Source organism: Syngnathoides biaculeatus, chromosome 4 (genome assembly GCF_019802595.1).
Source record: "Syngnathoides biaculeatus isolate LvHL_M chromosome 4, ASM1980259v1, whole genome shotgun sequence".
Taxonomy (NCBI): domain Eukaryota; kingdom Metazoa; phylum Chordata; class Actinopteri; order Syngnathiformes; family Syngnathidae; genus Syngnathoides; species Syngnathoides biaculeatus.
Window position 1 is genome coordinate 21,653,870 of NC_084643.1, and position 25,333 is coordinate 21,679,202.

A 25,333-nucleotide genomic window follows, 5' to 3' on the forward strand; every position below is an offset into this window, starting at 1 on the left:
ATAAACTTTGATTTTCAGCAAATCATTTTCTTTTATGGCTGCAACACATGCCGAAAAATGCTGGAACAAGGTGGCAAAATAATAACTGTGAAAGTTGAGGAATGTTCCTCAAATACTTGTTTGAAACATCCCACAGGTGAACAGGCTAACTAGGAACAGGTGGGGGCCGTGATTGGGTATAAAAGGAACTTCCCTGAATTGTTCAATCATTCACAAGCAAAGATGAGACGAGGTTCATCTCTTTGTGACCAAGTTCTGAGAAAACAGTCAAACAGTTTAAGGACAATGTTCCTCGATGTGCATATTGTGTTCAACACAGCCTCACAACTTTATTGGAATTGGGTTTATAAAGGTGCAGTGTCCTCCCCCAGTGAAGAAAATAAACATCACATCACGAACATTCTTCAAATGATATAGAGTTACCTTACCACACTCAACTCTTCCTGAAAAAACTTTTGGTATTCATTGAAACCTCTGGAAACACATATGACATTTAATAAATTGCTGGAAATTTTATTATTTTTAGTCTCTAAAGGAAGAAAAACAGATGAACAGCTTGTGTTGGTTTCACTGCCAAAGGCTGCACAGATGCTAGAAATAAATGATTAATAATCCTAAAGGTTTTTGAGAAGCACCAGCAGCACAACAAGTCGCACAAGCAAAAACAGTAACTTGGAAACCTTTGGACCACACGATCTCAAATGTTGTTTTGAAAATGCAATGGCAGCAATTTAAAAGCAGACTAGGGAGTACGCTTTTGGCCCAAGGATACAATATATGATCAACCACTAAGAATGCAATTAAAATCACACGATGTTTTTTTTTCACAATTCTTCTTAAATGTGTTTGCCCATGGTATTATTCCCGTCACTCTACCTTTAATCTCTTGACAGATGAAGTCTACAGAAGTGGACCAAGGGCTATTCACAGACAGCTACTGCAGAGTCTGCAGTGCTCAGCTCATCTCCGAGTCCCAGAGGGTCGCTCATTATGAGGTGAGGAAGACTCCAAAAAGCCACAAATATAGAATGTAGAGTCACTGAAACATTTACGGTTGTCTTTGGCTCTACTACCATTGAAACTTCAATTACCAATATACAGTATCAATATACCCTCTCAAAATTTTCAGTATTTGCTATATTACACCCATTTGTTAAAATCATTTAAGATCTTTTTTTTCCTCATTAATGTACACACACCACCTCGTATTGACAGAAAAAAATCTGCATTGTACAAATTCTTAGCTGATCTATTAAAAAAAGAAAAATTTAAATATCGCACAGCTATAAGTATTCAGACCATTTGATGGGACAATATATATATATATATATATATATATATATATATTTAAGTCAGGTGCTGCCCATTTCTTCTGATCATCCCTGACATGGTTCTACACCTTCAGTGAAGTTCAGCTACATTTGATTTATACAGGTTGGACTTGATTAGGAAACCCACACCCCTGTCTGTATAAGACATTATAGCTTACAGTGCATGCCAGAGCAAATGAGAATCATGAGGTCAAAGGAACTGCCTGAAGAGTTTAGAGACAGAAATGTGGCAAGGCACAGATCTGACCAAGGTTCTGCTACACTTAAGGTTCGTAAGAGCACAGTGGCCTCCATAATCCCTAATGCAGTGGTTCCCAAAGTGCGGTCCATGGAAAAACGTCTTTCCAGCGTGTCCGTGATGTGAAGACGAAAAAACGAAATTGTCTGGAAGCTAATCATGATGTGAGAATTGCCCTTTCCAGTGTTGAACCACGTTTTGATTTATTGTGCAAAAATAAAAAGCAAGAGCACGTGAGCCACTAAAATTGAGTATTTCTTTGTACCAGAATGGCATACCTGTGTCCAGCACTACATTATTGGTGAAAGTCGAGGTTGGGGGTCTGGGAAGTTTTTGAACGACTCACTGGGGGTCCGGGCCCAGGTTGACTTTGGGAACCACTGCCGATGACCAGAACACTTCCAAAAGCTACTCGTTCAGGGAAAACTGAGAAATCAGGAAAGAAAAGCCTTGGTGAGAGAGGTAAAGAAGAACCCAAAAGTCACTGTGGCTGTGGTCCAAAGATGCAGTTGGGGAATGGGTGAAATTTCTAGGCAGTTACCCATTACTGCCACCCTCCACCAGTTGGGGCCTTACGGCAGAGATATCATGGACAGAAACCTTCTCCAGAGTGCTCAGGATCTCAGACTGGGTAAAGGTTCACCTTCAAACGAGATACTGATCCTAAGCACACAGATAAAATCACTGAGGAGTGGCTTCAGAACAGTTCTGACTATTGTTGAATGAGCCAGCCAAAGCCCTTACTTAAACCCAATTTAGCATCTGTTGAAAGGCCTGAAAATGGCTGCCCATCAACATTCAGCGTCCAACCTGACAGAACTGGAGGGGATCTGCAAAAAGGAATAGCGGAGGATCCCCAAATACAGGTGTGAAATACTTCTACTTCTACTGCTTCATTCCCTAAAAGACACATGCCTGTATTAGCTCAAAAGGGTGCTTCTACTTAATACTGAACAAAGGGTCTGAATACTTAAGGCTGTGTGACAGTTCATTTTTTCTTATTAATACATCTGAAAAAAGTAAATAATTGAATTTTTTCAGAATGTCTAAAACAGATAAATGTTTCAAGCAGATAACTGGATAAGCCAAACATTTCTTCAATTTAACTACAAAATCAAGATAATTGTTGTAGGCAGTAAAGAAAAGAGGATTGCTGTTAGTAAATACCTAGAGTTACAGTACTGTCTTTAAAACCCAAAGACCAAATCCGGAATCTTCGTGTTTTGATCAATACTGACCTGATTATCAACTATAAATGAATGAAATCAGTTCCTAAAATGCCTTTTACCATCTGAAGAACATAATCCAGAATGAAGGCTTGTATCTGTCAAGCAGACCAGGAGAAGCTCATCCATGCTTTTATTGCCAGTAAACTTAACTACTTAATGGTCTTCTGACTGATTCCCATAAAGGAGAATTTAACAGCTGCAGCTCATTTAAAATGTTGCACCTCAGGTTCTGACCGGAAAAAAGCGGTCCGAACATATTACTTGTATTACACTCGCTCCCAGTCACCTTAAAAATATACTTTAAAGTTCTGCTACTGGGCTACAAAACAGAGTGCAAACTCCAAAGCAAATATGGTGAAGCAGAGGGAACAACACACAAATAGAATATATTCCCAACGGAAGTGATGTCAGCCCCAAGTGTTAATGTTTTTAAGACCAGGTAAAATAAATTTCTTTTTTTTTCATGCTTTTGACTGAGCATTTCAAATTGTTTTCCATTTCATAAATGATTCATCTCGCAGAGTATGACATTTTCATTTCCTGTTCTTTGTTTTAAAATGCTTTAAAGAATGTAAAGCAAATTGAATTACCTTGTATGCGCTATATAAATCAATTTGCCTTGCCTTGCCTTGCATCTATTTGAACCTGAATGTAGTCAGGTGGGTTGTTTTTTCTCAAGAGTTATCCACTGTGCTGCGTTTGTTTTATGGTATCTATGCAGTTCTTCAGGTTGTCTCTACTTCCCCAAGGTCCATAAACACATATATAACCTCTTATCTGTGATGAGGCTGACTATTACCGGAAATTGAACTCCTTCCTTCTGCTTTCGTCAAATTTATTTTCTGCAGCTGTTGCCTGTCACACAGCTGTCTGTTAACAGCTGACGTAAAAAGTGTGGGGTGTAATTTGGGAGGACCTCAAATGCCTTATGTGACACATACGACAATATATGCACAATAAAATTAGTTACCAAAGAGTAAATTTGGCAAGGAGTCGTCTAGACACCCAAATATAAATTGATAGCCTGATGCTTCAGCTATGGTATAGGATCAATGGGAAGGCATTCCTAATACTACATATCTTGTGTTTTAGGTACTGAGGTTCACACTGTCCTTTGTTAGCTCCAACTTGCTTGAAAAAAAGTTTTGTGTGCTCATTGCTATTTAAAGTACATTAGTCAAAAACGTCCATTTGTAAAAGTAGAACTGCTTTCTTCAGGACTTAAGAGGAGACAGGAAGTGGCTGTACCATTTGAGATCAAATATTAATTTTGTTATTGTGAGGTGAACGCTGAACACAGGACCTGGCCTTTTGCCTCCAAGAAAAGAGGCAATTTTGGATTCTGTTTTTGCACAGTTTAGGTCTAATGCATTTTGACGTGTTTGGGTCATGGTGGAGATGAGAGCAAATGTGAAGAAATGAAAAAAACCTGTTTTGGGTTTTGTTTGCATACATTTGCATTTTTTGTGGCAAGAAAAATATCAAATATCCGCCGCGGATGGTTCTTCGTACGGGAATGACGCGGAGTCTGACGAGCGAGCTCTGGCAGCGGGCCGCAAGCCGAGCTTTCAGGCGGCGGAGGCCTTTAGCCGAAGCTTCGGTGGTGGCGGAGACCTTTAGCCTAGCTTCGGTGTCCAGGGCTAACAGCTTCCGCCGCTTGGAAGCTTGGCTCGTGGCCCGCCGCCGTCCGCTTCGTTAGCCATGGACGCCAAAGCTAGGCTAAAGGTCTCCAAAGCCACCGAAGCTCGGCTAAAGGCCTCCCCAGATGTCGAAGCTTGGCTCGCTCGTCAGACTCTGCGTCATTCCCGTCCGAAGAACCTTCCGTGGCTGCCGGCCTGGAGCTCCGGGGGAATTTGTTTATGCACTTACATCCCGCACGTAGCCCTCCGAGTAATTAGACTCCAGTCTCATTCCGCCGGAAGAACCATCCAAATATTGAACATTATTTACAGACACAGGTTCAAATCTGTATGGAAGTATTCCTCCGTCTTCTCAATCAACCCATACTGCTATTTCTTCATCAGATGAGGATAAGTCTGAGAAATCAGCGCTGGTGATAATGTAATCGAGCCTTTGGTGCGCACTTTACACGTCATATCCGCGCACGTAATTCATGTGACTCACAAAAATGGCAGCACCCCTGAAAATTCGTAATTGTCAATAATAATCTTCTCAGAACACTATTAAATGAGAGAGGATTTGACATCACATTGTCAAAATAGAGTACATATTACATGACCTATTGGATATATTGTTCATGCGAAGCACTGGAATTCCCCTTGAATGATAACAGAACCTTTGTAGCGGTGTGAATTAGGGAATAAACTGTCTAGGGCAGGGATGTCAAACTCATTTCACATTGTGGGCCACATAAGGCCTCATTAGAAGTCAAGTGGGCCGTGCCATTAAAATTATAGCATACTCTGCTCTAAATTACCAAAATATCATGTCTTTCCTTTGTTTTGGGGTAAAGAATCACAAGAACATTAGGAAAATTTTGAAATTTTATGAATATTCCTTTTACAAAACATTTCACACCTCAGATTTCCTTAGACAAATTTACTTTACTTTATTCACATACATACATTGCAACTGATCCCACTGATTGTACAAAGGCACAAAACTTTAACAATTGGTACTGAAAAATATACAGTAATTTCCGGCCTACAGAGGGCACCTGGGTATAAGCCTCACACAATACATTTGTAAAGGAAATACCATTTTGTACATACACACGCTGCAGCTGTGTAAAAGCTGCAAGTGCCCACATTGAAACCCACATTGAAACACAAGATATTTACAAAGAAATACAGTACAAAGAGAGTTTAAAGCTAGCGCCGCCGCGCTAATACTAGCGCTGCGCTAACAGGGCCAGTTAAAAAAAACATACCGGTAAAAAGCACTGAGACACGGCAGTAACACGCTACCGCAGTGCTAACAGGGCCGGACCGGTAAAAGTCACTTCCTCAGCACAAATATTCCACCAGTCTCACTCTTACCTTTTCCGCTTGAGTGACCCCTCGCGGCCGTTATAAAAAAAGTGCACAAATTAGCTGCATTACCGCATAAACCGCAGGGTTGAAAGTTGCGGTTTATAGGCCGGAAATTACGCAAGTAATACACTTTAAGATTAAATGAGATTTACAGTACAAAGAAAGGAATTTTCAAACCATTTACACATGTGCGTATAAAATCTAAATTTAATTCCAGCCTACACCTTACAAACTAAGGAGAGTGCTATTTAATGTGTAAAGACGAAAGTATTCACGTGTCCTGTAAATGTGTAAACTTCATACATGAAACATACACATACAATACATACTGAAAACTCATGGAGTTGCATGAACAGTAGAATTCTACCATACTGTTTTGCAGTGAATTTGCTGACTAACTTTAAATTGCACATTTTTTTACTCACCACAGTAAGGATTCATCTTCACAGAGCTGTATTTCTTCAATGTAAACGGTATCTAAGGCAGCATTTTAAAGGCATTAGTCTTTTCTGGACTTGTTTTTGTTCCTGATACTTGGGATCTTTTGGCCTGTACAATTGCTTGCTGTTGTCTTCTTCTCTGACCAAAAAATCTTGTCTTCTACTCTGATCAAAACAGTGTGCCACCCCCCGAAGCCGATAATCCATGTATTTCATTTTATTAAAAAAGAAACGGAAAAATATCCATCTCTTTTATGCTTTTTTTAACTTTTAAATTATCCTGCGGGCCTGATCGAACATCCTCGCAGGCTGGTTCTGGCCCGCGGGCCATATATTTGAAACCCCATGGTCTAGGGTTACTCATAAACAGACATATTTTTTAATTGTTTGTATTACTGTTTCAAATTCGAATTAGTATTCTCGTGAGGCCTTAGCGAAATGTTGACATACTTAGAGGTTGCATGCAAATTTTTGGTTCATCATGCGAGTTGTTAGTATCATCCTATAGCATTTTATAAAACTCGGATCTATAGGCCAAATCTGGCCAGTAATGTAATTATTAATGTCCCAGGAGACCATATATAATATTATACAAGTATTGACGCTGGCCTGCTGGTAGCGTATACTGTATAGGGCATGCACTGTTAATACTAAAAATCTTGGAACCCTTTGCTCGTGTGACACGGAATGCAAATAGAAATACTGTCATAAAAATAGCAAGTGGTCACTAAGAAAAATAAATTTACAGAAGAGCAAAGTTTTGTTTTAAAATCAATCAATTCAAAATGCAAGCGGGTACAGTGATATTATGATGTGTTGACTGCTGATCAAACTAATTGAGGCAAATTTGGCTTGTATGAGTACACTCAAGGTATGGTCCTGCTCCACTTCAGGTGAGTTGGGCTCTCAGTCAATACAAAAGTGCAACATAGAAGTCAACTCCACTTGCTTGAAGCAAACCACTCACCAAATTAGCTAAAAGATTTGAACAAAGTGGTCATTAAAAGTCATACAATATCATTATATCTGATTAAGAAAGTGCTGCTTTCACATTTCAGTTCACTTACTGAAATCCAGTGACTGAAAGTGATCGATAAACATCTTCCTATCAAAGCTACTGTGCCTTTCCAGAGTCAATCATGGTAGCCTCTGGATCCTTGATCCAAGACATGTATGGCTCATAATAATTTCTGCATCTTTCTATGTGTATTCAGTTTTGTGCTCTAAAGGTGCTTTAGAAGCCTGCTCTGCCCGCTACAGGAATGAGTCCTTTGAACTGCTGCATATTATTAGAAACGGGAAATTCCTCATTGACAGCAGATGCAGCCATGTGTAATTGGGGGTAGAATACTAAGCAACATTTTCCAGTGTAATTTTCATAGTATATCATGTTAACAATAAAAAAACAATAAAATGTAAGTGACAGTGAAGATTTACGGTGCACTACATCGTCTCATTATATGAGCCCTGCGTCCTTATGCAAATTTGGATTTTACCACATTCTGTAGGTGCACTATATACTTAACACAATAAAATTTTAAAATTGAAAAAAAAATAATAATAATAATATATAATAATAGTACATTGAAATGTAAACATTAAAAATTGTCTATTTTGCCAGTCAAAAATGTAAAAGCGGCATGAATGGTGACAAAGGTAAATTTTAGTGCTGCAAAATAGCAAGAGGACTATATTTTTAAACCCCTTCACTTAAGTGCACTGTTCAATTGTTCATGCAAGAGCACATCCAGTACACTATACTTGGTTATGGTTGCCACATAGTCATTTTCATTTAAAAGGGTACAGTTATAGTAGCGCTTAACGCAGCAGACATATTGAAAGCACCTTTTAACAGTGTCTGCGTTTTATAAAAGTTGGAATAATTCTCTGCAAATGGCTGGCGAACGGTTATTTGGGATAGGCTACGCCACATCAGTAACTCTTATGAGAATAAGTAGTATACAAAATGGATGGATGGAATAATGCAAAACCAAGAACAATTATTTATATAGCTCATTTCAAACAAATTAACACATAGTTATCCATGCATCCATCGATTCTTTTAGCCACTTATCCTCATGAGGATCAGGGAGTGCTGGAGCATTTCCCAGCTGTCAAAGGGCAGGAGGCAGGGTACACCTTGAATTGGTTGCCAGCCAATCGCAGAGCACATAGAGACAAACAGGCGCACTCACAATCACACCTAAGGGCAATTTAGAGTGTCCAATTAATGTTTTTGGGATTTGGGAGGAAACCGGAGTGCCCGGGAAAACCCACGGAGGCACGGGGAGAACATGCAAACTCCACACACGCGGGGCCGGGATCGAATCCAGGTCCTCAGAACTGTAAGGCCACTTTCCAGCTGATCCACCGTGCCCCCCACACATACTTATTACATGATTAAAATAATTTAAAGACAAAGACAAAAAAACATTTACGAGGTGAAAAAACAGTGCAAGAAAGATAATTTAAAATGGGAAATGATCTAAGATGCTCAATCATACACATGAGAACGAAAAGAAGAGTTTTTCAACCTGGACTTAAAGACTGACACTTGGTGCTTACTTGACCTCTGTTGACAACTTATTACATTTGTGTGCAGTATTGCAGCTAGAAGCTGCCTCACCATGTTTGCTTTCGACTCTGTGCTCCACTATCTGGCCTGAGTCTGTTGATCTCAGAGCCTTACTGGATTTATATTCTATTAGAAAGTCTGTAATGTATTCAGGACCTAAACCATTTAGTGATTTATAGACCAGTAGCAGATCTTTAACTCTATTCTAAAGCTGACAGGGAACAAGTGTAGAGAGTTAAGAAGATGAAGAATCCTCTTCATTGTCATGAACATCCATGCACACACACAAAATTAGCTCTCTGAATTTTATCCATCACAGAGATCACACACCCTTGGTAGTAGAACACACTGGAGCAGGGGGCAGTTGAAACACATGGGGAGCAGGTATTAGTGACTTTCTCAAGGACACCACAGCCATGAGTCCGGTGATGGAGTAATATGTTCTGATCTCTTTCTTCTGGTCAGAATCCAAGTTGCAGCATTTAGGAATGAGCTGAAGTTGTGTAATGCTTTTCTGGGGAAGTCCAGTCAGAAGACCATAACAATGGTAAAGTCTACTTGAGAGAAAAGCATGGCTGAGCTTCTCCTAGTCTGCTTGGCACATTCAAGCCTTCACTCTCGATATGTTAATCATCTGGTTGGAGGCAGTTTTAGTGATTAATGTTATATGAGTTGAAAGTCAAATCAGGTCAGGTGGTCGCTGAAACTTAATGGATTGTTGTCTTGAGCGCAGTGGTATGGGATGGCGACATGGACATGGTGTCAGTTGGATTTCAACTTCAACTTGGATGCGATGGAGTGTTGTGTTGACCTTTGCTCCATTAGGCGAGGGAGATTCCTAGTTCTGCCTTATGTCTTGTTCTTCCAATTGCTTGAATGAAGCTACAGACTGCCTCTGCATGTCATGTCCAACACTTTGATGAAGAGCTCTTGACCATTAATATGCTCCTCCATGGTGTTCTAGGTCGCCTCAGAATGGTCTTAGTATGAAGAGGAGTGACAGCATTCATGGCATTAGGGATTTTTAAGGAGAATGTGTCCAAAACTTCATAAACTGTCTCAGCATTCACAGTCTGTGGCAGAGCCACAGTGTCCATAAACTTAGTGCCAGTGCTCTCATTTATGACCCTTATCTTTATAGAGATAGAGGTCACCTAAACTTTTGGAATAATCTGTTATTCAAAAAAATACACAAAAATGGTCAGAAATAGCCATATCCTTCGTTTCAATATGACCATGTCTAAGATCTGACTTTCAGAGTGAGTTGGACTCTTAACATGTTGAGAGAGGTCAAATGTGTCTAGTATGGCAAAACGTTCCTTGGATGTTTTTTTTTTCCCATGCATGTTACTGTCAATATGAATGTTGAAGTCTCCTGTGATGACAAAAAATAGGTGGTCAGTACAAATAACTGACAACAGTTCTGAAAAATGTTCTGTATCATGGAGGTCTTTCCATCCATCCGTTTACTGAGCCGCTTATCCTAACACGGGTCGCAGGAGTGCTAGAGCCTATCCCAGCTGTCATTGGGCAGGAAGCGGAGTACTCCGTGAACTGTTTTCCAGCCAATCGCAGGGCCCAGTGAGACAGACAACAGTTGCACTCACAATCACAACTAGGGGCAATTACGGGTCACCAGTTAATGCATGATTTGGGGATGTGGGAGGAAACCAGAGTGCCCGGAGAAAACCCATGCAGGCACAGGGAAAACATACAAACTCCACACAGGCAGGTCCGGGATCGAACTCTGGACCCCAGAACTGTGAGGCCAATGCACAAACCAGTTGCTCCATCATGCCGCCCCTTTGGGTCACTGATAACTAAAAATCAGAGATATTCAAAAGAACTAAAATCAATCCATCCATTTTCTTTTTGCCTCTTAGCCTCACAAGGGTCGCGGGGAGTGCTGGAGCCTATCCCAGCTGTCAACGGGCAGGAGGCGGGGAACACCCCGAACTGGTCGCCAGACAATCGCAGGGCACATAGAGACAAACTGCCGCACTCACAATCACACCTAGGGGCAATTTAGAGTGTCCAATAAATGTTGCATGTTTTTGGGATGTAGGAGGAAACCGGAGTGCCCGGAGAAAACGCACACAGGCATGGGGAGAGCAATTAAATTCCACACAGGCGGGGCCGGGATCGAACCCGGGTCCTCAGAACTGTGAGACCAAAGCTTTACCAGGTGACCTACCGTGCCGCCTATAGCTAAAATCACCCAGTATAATTTCAATACACTGAAATAATATGTTAAAAATTAAAGCAATATCAATGGCTTTTTTCCCCATTTGGCACTTGTTCATAAAATTAAAATTTGTGAGTGTTGCCTCATTTAAATCTTATTACAACTACTTTCTGTTAACAACATTTCATTTAGCAACAAAAAAATCCCAATTATAGATTGTAATGAGTCATTAATCAACATTGATTTATTACCGAGTGATCTGATGTTAAAAAGAGCTAGTCTCGCAACGATAACTGGAGACGATGGTTTGATCGATTCACATTTTATCCTCTAAGTTAGTAGTTTGACTTTTTTTAATGTGATATCTCTTTGACGAACTGTTCCTCAGCCAAGAAGAAAACCGCACTGTTTCTCCTGAATCTGAAATTCACCTTCAAGACAGACCCTCTTCTCCAGAACCCCTGAATATAACTTACTAGGGATGGTGATAATAGTGATCCCCCTGTAGTTGAAACACACCCTCCTTTACCCCTTCTGAAAATGAAGAACCACTGCCCTGATGTGGCAATCCAGGGGCAGTGTCCTTGATGTCTGCACAATGTTGCAGAGGTGTGTCAATTGTCCCCAAGACATCCATACTCTGTAGGCACTCTGGGCGGATCTCATCCACCTCCGGGGCCTTTGCATGTAGATATTTTTAATCACCTCAGTGGCCTCTACTCCAGAGATAGGAGACTCCTACTCAGAGTTCCCAGGAAGGCATGATGCATAATAATATGATGAGTTAATCTTATTTGTTCTATTTATACTATGCATTGTTTGTATGATTGATGCCGCAAACAGCTGTTTGTTAATTTGGACGGCAATTAGTTACATTGCTGGTAGCTTTGTGCTGCTGTGGTGTACAGCAGTTTTCTCAGTTGGTCTGCCATTAGAGAAGACCTGGTCAAAGGCAACACATTTACACAGGGCAACCTTTTGGTACAGTGCATTATGAAATGTAGTAAGGTCCTTTCCACAGTATTGTCAGCTTTAGTGGGACCTCTGTCCTAAAGTGCTTGCTATCAGATGTTGGTGTTTTTTAAATGAAAGGCAGCAACAACAAAAAAAAATTTCTTACGCCTGTTAGGTGATTATTATTATAATGTTATTATATGTGACGGAATTGTAAAACTAAAGCACTTGGGAGGTTGTTGGTCTTTGCCACGTGTGTGCTTTTTCTTTTTATTGATATTCACCTCACTTCAGTGCAGCAGCATGGATTCACTCCACACTCTGTGATGGTATGAATGTGAGAGAATGATTGTCTCTATATGTGTTCAGTGACTGACAGGCAATCAGTCCAGGTTTATCCGCCTTTCACCCAAAGACAGCTGGGATAAACTCCAGCTCTGCATGACTCTGAACAGGATACATGGTATAGAAAATAGCGTGCTTAATTTTTCATATCCATGGATAGTGTTTGATGAACTGGAAGTCACAAGCCACAATAATTATAAACTCTTAATCCACAGTAAATTCAACTTACGTTAAATTCTTCGTTTCAAATAGACCTCTTGAATCACTTGCTATCAATTAAATTAAAGGCTCATATGAAGTAAAAGCCGAACTGAAATGGACATATTGATGGTGAAAGATATTTTCACACATTCAGCAGTTCCATCATGCAACTAAGCACAAACAAGGCATTACACTGTTCACTGTAATGTATGTGCATCTTGAAGAAAAAACTTTTTTAAAAAACTGGACCTTACTTCAGCCTTTTTCCATTTCTGGTACTTCAAGGTTGTTGGTTATGATTTTCTGACTAGCCTTAACAAGTATATCCTTTTTTTTTTTTTTTTACTAAGTTTGTGATAGCCGTCGTATACATTGGGCATCTGAAATATTTAAAACATCAACAGTTTGTCCTCTAAATAAACGGTATTTATCTTCACTTAACAGGGATTTATTTTAGTAATTACAAAAGTGCAATTCCAGTTCAAAAAATATTTTGATATTCACAGATATTTCTTCGTGTGTGCTTTGAATGCCATATAAACTAAGCCCAAGGACTAATCATGAGCTTTTGAGCTTCACTAATCTTCTCCGACACTGATCAATAATTTTAAAGGTCAAACACATTGGACACGCAATATGCAGATTAGCTTGTAAGCAGCTGACATGCTCCATCATTGCAAAAGCCAGATGCTGTGTTTCGGTAATGAGCAGATGCAACCGCAAATTTGAAAAATCTACACATAGACAATCAAAGGATGGTAATTGCATAGAAGAGGCACAACGAAACCCAGGATTGTTTTTAATATCAGCTCTATTTTGAGATTTATACAAAAATGTTGACTTTCGATGTTACCAAGTTTTTTATCAGTGCTGAATGAACCCAAGTCACACATGGGCCGACAGTTCTATGAATCCCGAATGACCGCCTGAAGCACTGTAATAAAAGCTCTGAAAATTCCCTGGGGCACCTGCAGTTCAAATATGCATACCCTGAACTGGTGGCCAGCCAATCGCAGGGCACATGGAGACAGACAACAGTTACACTCACAATCACACCTTTGGGCAATTTAGAGTCTCCAATTAATGCATGTTTTGGGAATGTGGGAGGAAAGCGGAGTGCCCGGAGAAAACCCACGCAGGCATGGAGAGAACATGCGAACTCCACACAGGTGAGGCAAGGATTTGAACCCTGGTCCTCAGAACAGTGATGCTAATGCTCTACAGCTGTGCTACTGCATCAGCAAAAATAAATAGATAAATAAATAAATAAATGAAATAAAGTGCACTGTGGTGGAAGTGTCACCTGTTTTGTCAGATGGAGAAAATAAACCTTTTTCCGAGATCACCTCTTGACGACTTCCCATGGATCATTAGGCCTTTGAGTTCTCCTAATAGCTGCAACTGGGTGTACGACAGATATTAAATATGATCTTGTCTACATCTGCATGAAAAATGTTAACATTGCTACTCTCAATCCAATGACATCACTTTCATTGACTTGGGAGTTAATGGACTGAAAATGTTAATCTAGTATTTACTGTTGACAAATAAATGTTGACTACAGTTGTTTTGATAAATATTTAGTGCACAACGGAAAACAAAAAGAAATCTACTCTGCCATTTTCTCAACATTTTTAATAAAATGGAAAAATATAACTGATCTCTTGTGATGGATGCATTCAAATGACTAGACTGGTGGAGGGATTGCTTTTAAACCTTTTGGTTCAAAGTGGATACACGGGAGGGGCTTGTTAACAATCTCACAATTCGATTTTGATTCATTAGCTTCCGATTCCATTCTATATTGATTCTTTAAGGCTGCAATCCAAGGTTCAAAGAGTTTTTATTGTCAAGTCTTCAATATGCTTAACACATGCAGACGATTGAAATTGCGGTACTCAAGGGCCCAGAGAGCAACAAAAGAGTATAAACCCAATTCTAGTGAAGTTGGGATCATGTGTTGAACATTAATAGAAACAAAATATGTACAGATATTTGCATATTATGTTCAACTTATATTAAATATAATACACTAGAAAGACATTTAATGTGCAAACTGATAAACTTTGTTTTCAGCAAATAATTATTAACTTGGAATTTTATGGCTGCAACAAAAAAGCTGGGACAGTTTAGTACTGTTTACCACTGTGTTCCATCACCAGTTTTCCCACCGCGCTTCCAAAATGGCAGTTTTAATGGAAATTGTCCTTTTCAAGACAAAAGTTGTGCTTAACTCAACCAGGTAAAAGAGGTACATCTCAAGATACAGTTGATTTTTTTTTTTCAAACATACTTTTTCCATTTGGGTGAAAGTACTTATTTTCCTCGGGTTTCTCTTTACTTCTCTTTTCTCACATTTCATTTTCATGAGACCAACTTTTGGGATGAATCACCATGAGATCCAAATGATTCAATGAACAAAAGCTTTTAAACCTTTGACAGATACGGATGAGATATAATACTATGAGCTGTCAAAAACCAAACTCAGTGGAGTGAAACATCCCCAGGCTTAGTAGGGCGACATGGAGATGTTCTCAGAGAAACATAATACATTTACACAACATTAACTTTTCAGAGTTTTCTTTGAAGTATTCAGCACTTTTTTTTTCAAACTAAGAGCTCACTTCCAGGTAATAACATGGATAGAAAGTTATATGTCAGTGCACATTAGTAGTTTATTTGTTTCCATCGCTCAAAATTGTCAAACAATGGCAGAGTAAAAGCATTTCATAGAAATACACTAATTTGACTATTTCAAGTCTACAGAGACTCATATGGGTGCATCCATCCAGCCTTCCTCAACCTTCTCAGCCATTTATCCTCACAAGGGTCGTGGGAGTGCTATAACCAATCCCATCTGTCGTCGGGCTGGGGGCAGGGTACACCCTGAACTGGATGACAGCCAATCGCAGGGCACATGGAGACAGACAATAGTCGCACTCACAATCACACCTAGGAGCAAGTTAGAGTCTCCAATGAATGCATGTTTTTGGGATTGTGAAGGAAACCTGAGTGCCCGGAGAAAACCCACGCAGGCACGGAGAGAACATGCAAACTCCACACAGGGGAGTCCGGGATTGAACCCGGAACCTCAGAACTGTTTGGGCAACACTTTCCAGCTGATCCATCGTGCCGCCCATATTGCAATGCATAATACTATATTTACTGTATTAAATATGGTATTGTTGCATTTAATATAATGTAATGGCAATTTTCCTGAGTGGCTTCAAATCCAGTACCATTTTGTTATTTTGCTGATTTGTGCTATTTTTGTCTATTTTTTTTTTTTATTTGACAGCAAACCTCAACTGTCACTAAACAGCTTTACGTCTTTTGAATACAGTGGAACCTCAGAGTTCAAATGCCTCGGTTGTTTTACAGATAATCCATCCATCCATCCATCCATCCATCCATTTTCATAGTCGGCTATCCTCACAAGTGTCATGGGGAGTGCTGGAGCCTATCCCAGCTGTCAACGGGCAGGAGGCAGGGGACACCCTCAACTGGTTGCCAGCCAATCGCAGGGCACATAGAGACAAACAGGCGCACTCACAATCACACCTAAGGGCAATTTAGAGTGTCCAATTAATGTTTTTGGGATTTGGGAGGAAACCGGAGTGCCTGGAGAAAATCCACAGAGGCACGGGGAGAACATGCAAACTCCACACAGGCGGGTCCGGGGTTGAACCTAGGACCTCAGAACTGTGAGGCCAACGCTTTACCAGCTGACCTACCGTTCCGCCTGTACGAATATTAATAGTAATTTAATAATATAGTAAGTAGTAATTTCTTTGCCATGGGCCAAAAGAAAGTCTATCAAAAGTGAAGGAAAAGGAAAGTTGAGTGAACCACAGTGGATCTAAGTATGCTAAGTACGGAAATGCGGTACGTTTGTTACGGCTCCTGCAAGCTAGCATCAAATGGTTAAGTCGACTATTTCAACTAGCCTAAAGAATAAAAATTTAATAAAAGGCAGCTAGTGTTGATGCTTTAAGTTCATTCATTTTTAATTGTTTAAATGCAAGGTGTACATATTTTTACATATACTGTATAGGAATTAAAATGGGCATTTACTATTTGAGGTTCTGGAACAGAATAAACTCATTTACATTATTTCCTAAAGAAAAAAAGATGTTTCAGAGGTTGAACAACTCAGACATTGAACACTTCACAAAAATGAATCATGTTCGAAGGTTCCACTCTATTTGCTCACTATGTGCCAAACTCCTGCTTGTTAGGAAGTGAGGTGGGTTTACTGCAATCATACAGTGTTTGTATCTCAAATGTTTGCTTTGCTAGGAATTTAGTCCAAAGGATGGCTACTATCTCGAAAATATTGGGTCACTCGAATCTCACGTTAGCACTATTTTTCTTCACCTGACCTGACTTAGCTTGAGGTCATGTGTCCATGTTGCTCCAGTAGAATAATGTAGACACAGGAGATGAGAGGATGCTTTCAGGGAAAGCTATGTATTTAAAATGACAAAGGGTGGAGAGGGGCTGAGGAGTGGCAGCTCAAGATAGGGATGGAGCTCAGGCAGCAGAGACAAGAGGGCATAACAGAGTGAGGAGATATTGGACAAATGGGTTCAATATCTCCTCCTGTCACTGATACAAAAATGGTAAGTTGGGCTGATGAATAAGTCAATTTCATCGGAATCTCAGAGGCCACCACTTCAATTAATCTAAAAATCGTCCACCACTTCTCATGTATATAAATTGAGCTACAATAAATACTTCTGCAGGGGGGTATAGTTTAGGTTTAGGATCAAGTCTATACGATTTTTAATTTGCAAGAAATCTTCAGGTTTGGTTCTACAGCATGTTTTTATTTGTAAACAAAAAGTAATACTTATTATAATCTTGCACCGCTAGCATGGCATTGACACTACTTCGTTCAAAAAGTAATTTGAATATAGGGTAATTTTAAAACATAATTCAGTTTATAATTTTTACCATTCTGTTGGAATAGAAATATGGTAATTCACCAGTAAGACTTAAAGGACTAGTGAATAAATATCCACATCATAGCTGCAATACGCAGAGGCAGTTTTATGTCAGTGGAGAATTGAAGGCGGTTAACTTCATGTCTTCAGATTAGACTTTTCAGTTTATTTGACAGTTTAAATTATGAACTTCTGAAGTAAATGTGCCCGTTTACATACAACTCCATCAGCAAATTACATCCCATTTGACATGCCACTCAATATCCCTGATTGACAAACATTTTACGCTGGCATACACACCAGTATATGATATGACAGCATGTTAGAACGTAAGTAGTCACTCGTGTGCAGAGTTTGGCCATATGTCATGCAAGATTTACAGCGGTCAGAAAAATAGGGCCCTCACGGGCACTACATAATAGCACTACACACAGTATACGAGTATCAAAGAAGTAAAAGAAAATGAAGACCAACATGGAGTCTAGTGCATAAAAACAAGTAGGAGTCCTGATGCCATGTGACCTCTGTGTGTTAACTACAAAATAGAGGGAGTTAAAATAAAAAACCTACAGAACTGCTTCTTGAGAATACTACAAGTTGTAAAATGACACAGTGATAGGACAATTGCAGTTGTACTTAAAGGGGCACTGTCATGAAATGCAAGTATGTTATTAATGAAAAAAAAAACGGCAGCCGACATTGACCCATGCATTTTTTCACCACAAAACATGATTTTGAGGTATACAGCTTTTTGTAACTCCCGCCATGAAAATCCTCTCGAGGGATTTGTTTTTGAGGAGAAGCAGGAAGTGACATACATGGCAGGACCGCCCTCAAGTGGACTCGTTTGGTTCTATTAGTTTTACCTTCGGGAAATTAGCTCGTTGTTCCTTCGTGTTAGCCAAAATGTCGGCTCGTTGCATTGCTGGACATTGCTTGAACACTCGGGAGGATGGATTTACCCTTCATAAATTTTTAAGAGACCCGGTTCGTCATGAAAAAATTTATTGCACGGGTGCAATGGACGAGAGTTTCCTGGGTTCCAAATGACAGGTAGGTGTGTATAAAGCTACTAAGAAAAAATAATAGTTTGGGGCGGACCACATAATCGGTCCCTCATAACGTAACAAAAGATCCACGTACATATGACAGGCATGCTAAATGTGTCGATGTGTGTGTCGGACAGCGTCGGGCTCGCCAGCGAAGGCTGCTGTGTCGCCTCGCCAGCAAAGGCTGCTGCGTCGGCTCGCGGACAGCAGTGGCTATGAACAACGCTCCCAACAATGGCGCACTCAGCCGTGTGCGACAACAACGCCGTAAAGCGGCCCGGCTCGGCGCCATAATAAGCCACCTCGGTGCTGAAAATGAGCCACCCCAGCTGCCCTTGTCGGCCGGGGTGGCTTGTCACAGCACCGGGCCGTGATGGCTCATCTCTGCCGCGGAAGTGGATCAGACAAGGAGGGGATTTGGCCATGATCGCATATCATCTGAATATGGCACAAAACAATAGGGTAATATTACCCATTTAACTTCACTCGGTTGTGTGATGTTCTCTTCCTCGAAAGGAGCTTCGGTGTCAAAAGGGGCGTGTTTGTCTCCCATAGTAGGGTCCACTGCGTGTTTTCAATGGCGAATGTCCGGGGTGATATCACGGACAGGGGATGCAGCAAAGATGGCGACCACTTGGATATCGTGGAATGACACTTCCACAACTTTGCGCATGGACGACACGCTCTCCGCTCATATTTATTTTTTCGTATAGACATTGAAGTGAATAATGTTATATGTATTTTTCATTACAATATCTATTTTAGAATGTTTATAGGGATGACACTTGACCTTTAATGACACCATCGCTTCCTTCTCTTGACTTGATGTGTCACGCCACAACTCAGTCCATGTGTTCCAGTGCGCTGCCTCCGTCGTCTCTTTGTGATGAGAGCTCGATCAGGGTTAAGCTTACTCAGACTTTTCATGTGCAGAATCCTGATTTCTGGAATTATGCCCAGTTGAAGAACTTCAAGGATAAAGGAAGCAACAAACAGCATTTCCCTTGTCTTGAGACCAAGGGGTTGACACTTTGCATCTCAGCCAATAACTTTGGGGTTTTTTTCAGTACTAAATTACCAAAAGTCATTAAAGTTTTTTTGTTGGATAACACGTAAAAGGTCATTTTCCACGACTCATTTCCACTTGAATCATACAAAATGATTTTGTCTCAAGTCATGTTTGTTGAAGCTTGTGAAATGAAAAATTTATATATATATATAATATATATATATATATATATATATATATATATATATATAATATATATATATATATATATATACAGTGAAGAAAATAAGTATTTGAACACCCTGCTATATTCCAAGTTCTCCCAGTTAGAAAGGGGTCTGAAATTTTCATCGTAGGTGCATGTCCACTGTGGGAGAGGTAAAAAGAAAAATTCAGAAATCACTATGTATGATTTTTTAAACGATTTATTTGTGTGATATAGCTGCAAATAAGTATTTGAACACCTGAGAAAACCAATGTTAATGTTTGGTACAGTAGGCTTTGTTTGCAATTACTGAGGTCAAACGTTTCCTGTAGTTGTTCACCAGGTTTGCACACACTGCAGGGGGGATTTTGGCCCACTCCTCCACATAGAGCTTCTCTAGATCAGACAGGTTTCTGGGCTGTCACTGAGCCACATGGAGTTTCAGCTCCCTCAGATTTTCTATTGGGTTTAGGTCTGGAGGCTGGCTAGACCACGCCAGAACCTTGATATGCTTCTTACGGAGCCTCTCTTTGGTTTTCCTGGCTGTATGCTTCGGGTCACTGTCATGTTGAAAGGCCCAGCCATGACCCATCTTCAATGCTCTGACTGAGGGAAAGTGGTTGTTCCCCAAAATGTCACAATACATTGCCGGAGTCATCCTCTCCTTAATGCAGTGCTATCGTCCCAGTCCCATGTGCAGAAAAACACCCCCAAAGCATGATGCTACCACCCCCATGCTTCACAGTAGGGATGATTTTCTTGGGATGGAACTCATCATTCGTCTTCCTCCAAACATGTTTAGTGGAATTATGACCAAAAAGTTCAATTTTTGTCTCATCTGACCACAAAAAGTTCTCCCATGGCTTCTCTGTATCATCCAAATTGTCATTGGCAAACTTTAGACGGAACTTGACATGTGCTAGTTTATGCAGGGGAACCTTCTGTACCATGTATGATTTCAAACCATAACGTCTTAGTGTATTACCAAAAGTCACCTTGGTAACGGTGGTCCCAGCTCTTTTCAGGTCATTGACCAAGTCCTGTCATGTAGTCCTGGGCTGATTCCTCACCTTTTTAAGGATCATTGAGACCCCACAAGGTGATATCTTTCCTGGGGCTCCACTCCGATTTAGATTGACCGTCATGTTTAGCTTCTTCCATTTTCTAATGATTGCTCCAACAGTGGACCTTTTTTCACCAAGCTGTTTGGAAATTAGCTCTTTTCAGCTGTGTGGAGTTGTACAATTTTGTCTCTGGTGTCTTTGGACAGCTCTTTGGTCTTGTCCATATTACAAGTTTGAGTCTTACTGAATGTATGGGGTGGACAGCTGTCTTCATGCAGCTAATGACCTCACACAGGTACATCTGATTAAAGGATAATACATGGAGTGGAGGTGGACTTTTAAAGGCGGACTAACAGGTCTTTGACGGTCAGAATTCTAGCTGATAGACAGGTGTTCAAATACTTATTTGCAGCTGTATCACCTAAATATATATATATATATATATATATATATATATATATATATGTATATATATATATATAAAGTTGCTCTGTCATCATGAATTCAAATTCGAATGGGTTTAATGGTGATCAAAGCAAAGCATTTTATTGGTGAAGATAAAATAGCCCAATCTGATACATTTTTAGAGAATGACCAGTGTCATGCATTAGTGAGTTTTGATTTCAGCAGATCTAGCTCAACTTTTACGATTTCAATAAATATCACAGACTGTGAAATAGATCTGTGCATCCTTCCCCTTGTGTATGATGTCCTTGCAAAGAGAAGTCGGCAATCGAAACTTTACGTTTCCACCCTCTGCGCTCTCCTTCACGGTGAAATAACAATATCAGAACTCTGAGTAAAAGAAAAAGCTGTCTTCCTTTCATTTTACTTTCTTATCTTTTCTCTGTATGACATATTGTTATAGGAAACCAGTGTTTCTTGTAATGCTGTCTCATTTTTAGATAAACTAACTTCTCCTCTCAATTATTTCCCTTGATGTGACTCCCAAGATCCGATCCTGAGTGATCAATGTAAAGCCTGTAAGAAGACACCTGCTACACCCTCACTGAACCGTGCTCTAACTCTCAATTCAACATAGTTTCAGGCAGTGAGTGAGAGCAAATGCATTGAGTTGAGTTGTCCCTTTTTTAATGAGGCCACTCTCATCAAATAAACATCCATGTGAGACAAATATCCAAATTGTGTGTCATGGAAAGGTGCAAAACTCAACTCCAACGTAAATGTAAATTTTATAAAGACTTCAATATATGTTCACTAAAAAATGGCACAATGATGTAAGTCATGAGTATCACTGCTGTTACAGGGTACTGATGAGTGCAGCTCAGATGAGACAATAATGAGGTTGGGGTCAGATGGTGAAGAGGATCGTGTTAACCAAACTGCTACTAAATAATGGACTACTAAATATAACTAACTAAACCACAATCCAGAGTGGACGACTTCTTAGCACACACTTCTGAGGAATCCCAGCCCTGCCTGTTTGGAGTTTGCATGTTATCCACGTGCTTGCATGGGTTTTCTCTGGGTACTCTGGTTTCTTCCCATATCCAAAAAACATGTGTGATAGGTTGAACGAGAACTCTAAATTACCCATAGGTATGAATGTGAGTGCGAATGGTTATTTGTTTCTACATTCTGGCTAGCGACCAGTTCAGGGTGTACCTCCCTCTCGCCCAGAGTCAGCTGGATTGGCTGCAGCACACCAGCAACCACAGTGAGGCTAAGAAATATTGAAAATGGAATGGGATGGTACAAACAATCCACTCTAGGTTGCTGGTTGACCTTCCTTTTCACAGATTGCAATTTTGCTTCAGAAATAGAGAGGATCTGTTCCAGGGTGAAACTATTGTCATCATGAACCTTTTCTCAACTGTACAGGGAATTTTGTAAGCACTATACTTGTATTGCTTTAAGAACGATACCTAAACACATTATTAATAGTTAACCATAATTAGTGAATAGTGAAACATCATAACAGAAGAGTGAGTGTTGAATGTTGCTTCTACAGTAGCTCTTTTTACTCTGTTGATGAACATTTTGCACAAAATACATTTTTAAATCATGTTACAGTTATATAAACACCTCCTTTAATTGACCTGAGTAGTATGCAAAATATTTATGATTGAGGGCATGATCAAATACATCATAATAAATCAGATTAAAAATCCAAAAGCCTTGTATTTGCCAAAAGTGAATGTTTCATTTATTGCTGTTTAACTGTTCACTTTTGGGGGAAAACAAATGGACAGTTTAAATTAATCAGTGTAATAATGTCATAATCACTGTTTTTGATACTCTTTTTTATAAAAGCAAAACAAAAACTTTCCAATATCGGATCAGGTGAATCTGTTAATTGTCTGTTTAGTGGCATTTAATCGAGGAAATGAAAAAATGCAAAATGAAGTAAACACACACACACACACACACACACACATATATATATATATATATATATATATATATATATATATCTATATATATATATATATATATATATATATATATATATATATATATATATATATATATATATGATCTGTGATCTCCGCCCCCCCAAACAATGTGGAGCAGACATTATTGTTTTTCAGTATAAGTATATTAAAAACAATGATTTTACCGTCTAAACTCATGAACTACACTATCACTAATTGAGGTGGTAATATTAGCAGAGCAGGTGTCAAAAGGTATCCAAAATTTTAATACAGCCACGAATTGTGAGGCCTCTGGTGAGTGAGTACTATTTACTATCTAACATGCATGAGAAAGTGTTTAATTGAAACAAAGCAACCTTGACAAACATAATATGTAAAATGTATGTAGCATACGATATACAGCTATAACACTCTTTGTAAATCATTGAAAAAATGTGCCTTGTATTGCTTTATTCCTACCACTTTATTTTCTTTTTTCCAGAGTCGAAAACATGCCAATAAAGTGCGACTGTATTACATGTTACATCCTGTGGATGGAGGGTGCCCTGCCAAGAAGCTCAGAACAGACAACGTAAGTTATTTATGATATATGTACTGTATACATCATGTCCCTTGTCTGAACCCACTGAGAAACAAGTGTCTCATGTCAGATCTCAGCTGCCAGATTCTGTCACGAACTCGACGGCAGACCCAAATGCACAACTCGGGTGACAGTCAAGCAGTGAGGAGAAAGTCTTTCTTCCAGAGTCGGTAACCGGGGAGTCAGTCCACACAACCAGCAGGATCAGTAGTGACAGGCTTACAGGGTAGGTTGGGAGACAGGCGTTGGTCGGTATACGGGAGGCTGGAGGCAGGAATTCGGAAGTGTAAGAACGAGGCATGCGAGGCGACGATCTGGCGAAGACCAGTCGTCCCCTGGTTCCTATGAATACCAAGGTTAATCAGCAGAGATGAGGCGCAGGTGTGCGCCTCCTAATCATTGTCGGTCTGCTGGGACACACCCAGCCAGGGCTGGAACGCCAGGACCATGACAGTAATACACCCCCCCCCCCCCCAACAGCCGGCTCCAGACGGCCCACGAGCTTCAGGATGGGCCGCGTGAAAGTCACTGATGAGGGTATGAAAGGTACTGGCATGAAATGGACCATCTTGGAGAACCGGTCAACGATGGAAAGCACCACCGTGTTCCCCTGGGAAGGAGGTAGCCCACAGCAATATGACCAGGGGCGAGAGGGAATTGGCAGTGGCCGCAACTCCCCCATAGGTCGCAGGCGGGAAGTCTTGTTGGCCATGCATACTGGGCAGGCGTTGACATACTCCCTCACGTCCTAACCCAGGTTAGGCCACCAGAACCTCTGTTCGACGACCGAGCGTGTCTTAGCCATGCCTGGGTGGCAGACAGTCTTATTGGTGTGAGCCCAGTCAATGACGTCCCCCGCAGTGACGGTACAACAAACAAGCGGCCGGGAGGACAACCGGCAGGACCCAGAGTGTCCCTCAAGGCCTACTTCTCCCGTGTCTCGATTGCCCAGGTGAACCCGGACACGAAGCAGGCCTCCGGAAGGATCGGGACGCTCGCGGGCTCCGTGCGGTCCCCGTCGTGGTTCCGCGAGAGTGCCTGAGAGGCTAGCCATGGGTCCAGCCGGGCACAGATCTCAAGGAGCCTCTGATTAGTCACCTGGAGGACAGCCTCCTGCTCAGCCAAGCGTCTGCCCCGGACATGTAACGAGTGCCGGATGGCTTTGGAGTCGGCTGGGTCCATGTTATGGCCAGATTGTTCTGTCACAAACAAGACTCGAGCGCGGACCCAAATGCACGACTCGGGTGACAGGCAAGCAGTGAGGAGAAATTCTTTATTTGTTCCAGAGTCGGTAACCGGCGAGTCAGTCCACACAAGCAGCAGGATCAGTAGCGACAGGCTTACAGGGTAGGTCGGGAGACAGCCGTTGGTCGGTACACGGGAGGCTGGAGGCAGGAATTCGGAAGTGCGGGAACGAGGCATGCGAGGCGACAATCTGGCGAAGACCAGTCGTCCCCTGGTTCCTATAAGTACCAGGGTTAATCATCGGAGATGAGGCGCAGGTGTGCGCCTCCTCATCGTCGGTATGCTGGGACACGCCCAGCCAGGGCTGGAACGGCAGGACCATGACAGTAATACCACCACCCCCCTCCC

General features: G+C 40.8%; 1 protein-coding gene across 1 annotated transcript in view; it reads left to right on the plus strand.

Moving 5' to 3' along the window:
- The window catches only part of zmat4a (zinc finger, matrin-type 4a), a 97,293-nt gene that overhangs the window by 10,956 nt on the left and 61,004 nt on the right, over positions 1–25,333 (plus strand). The window contains exons 2-3 of the mRNA XM_061818310.1: positions 894–995; positions 23,642–23,731. Of these exons, the coding sequence (XP_061674294.1) occupies positions 894–995; positions 23,642–23,731 (192 nt within the window). The remainder of the gene's footprint in view (positions 1–893; positions 996–23,641; positions 23,732–25,333) is intronic.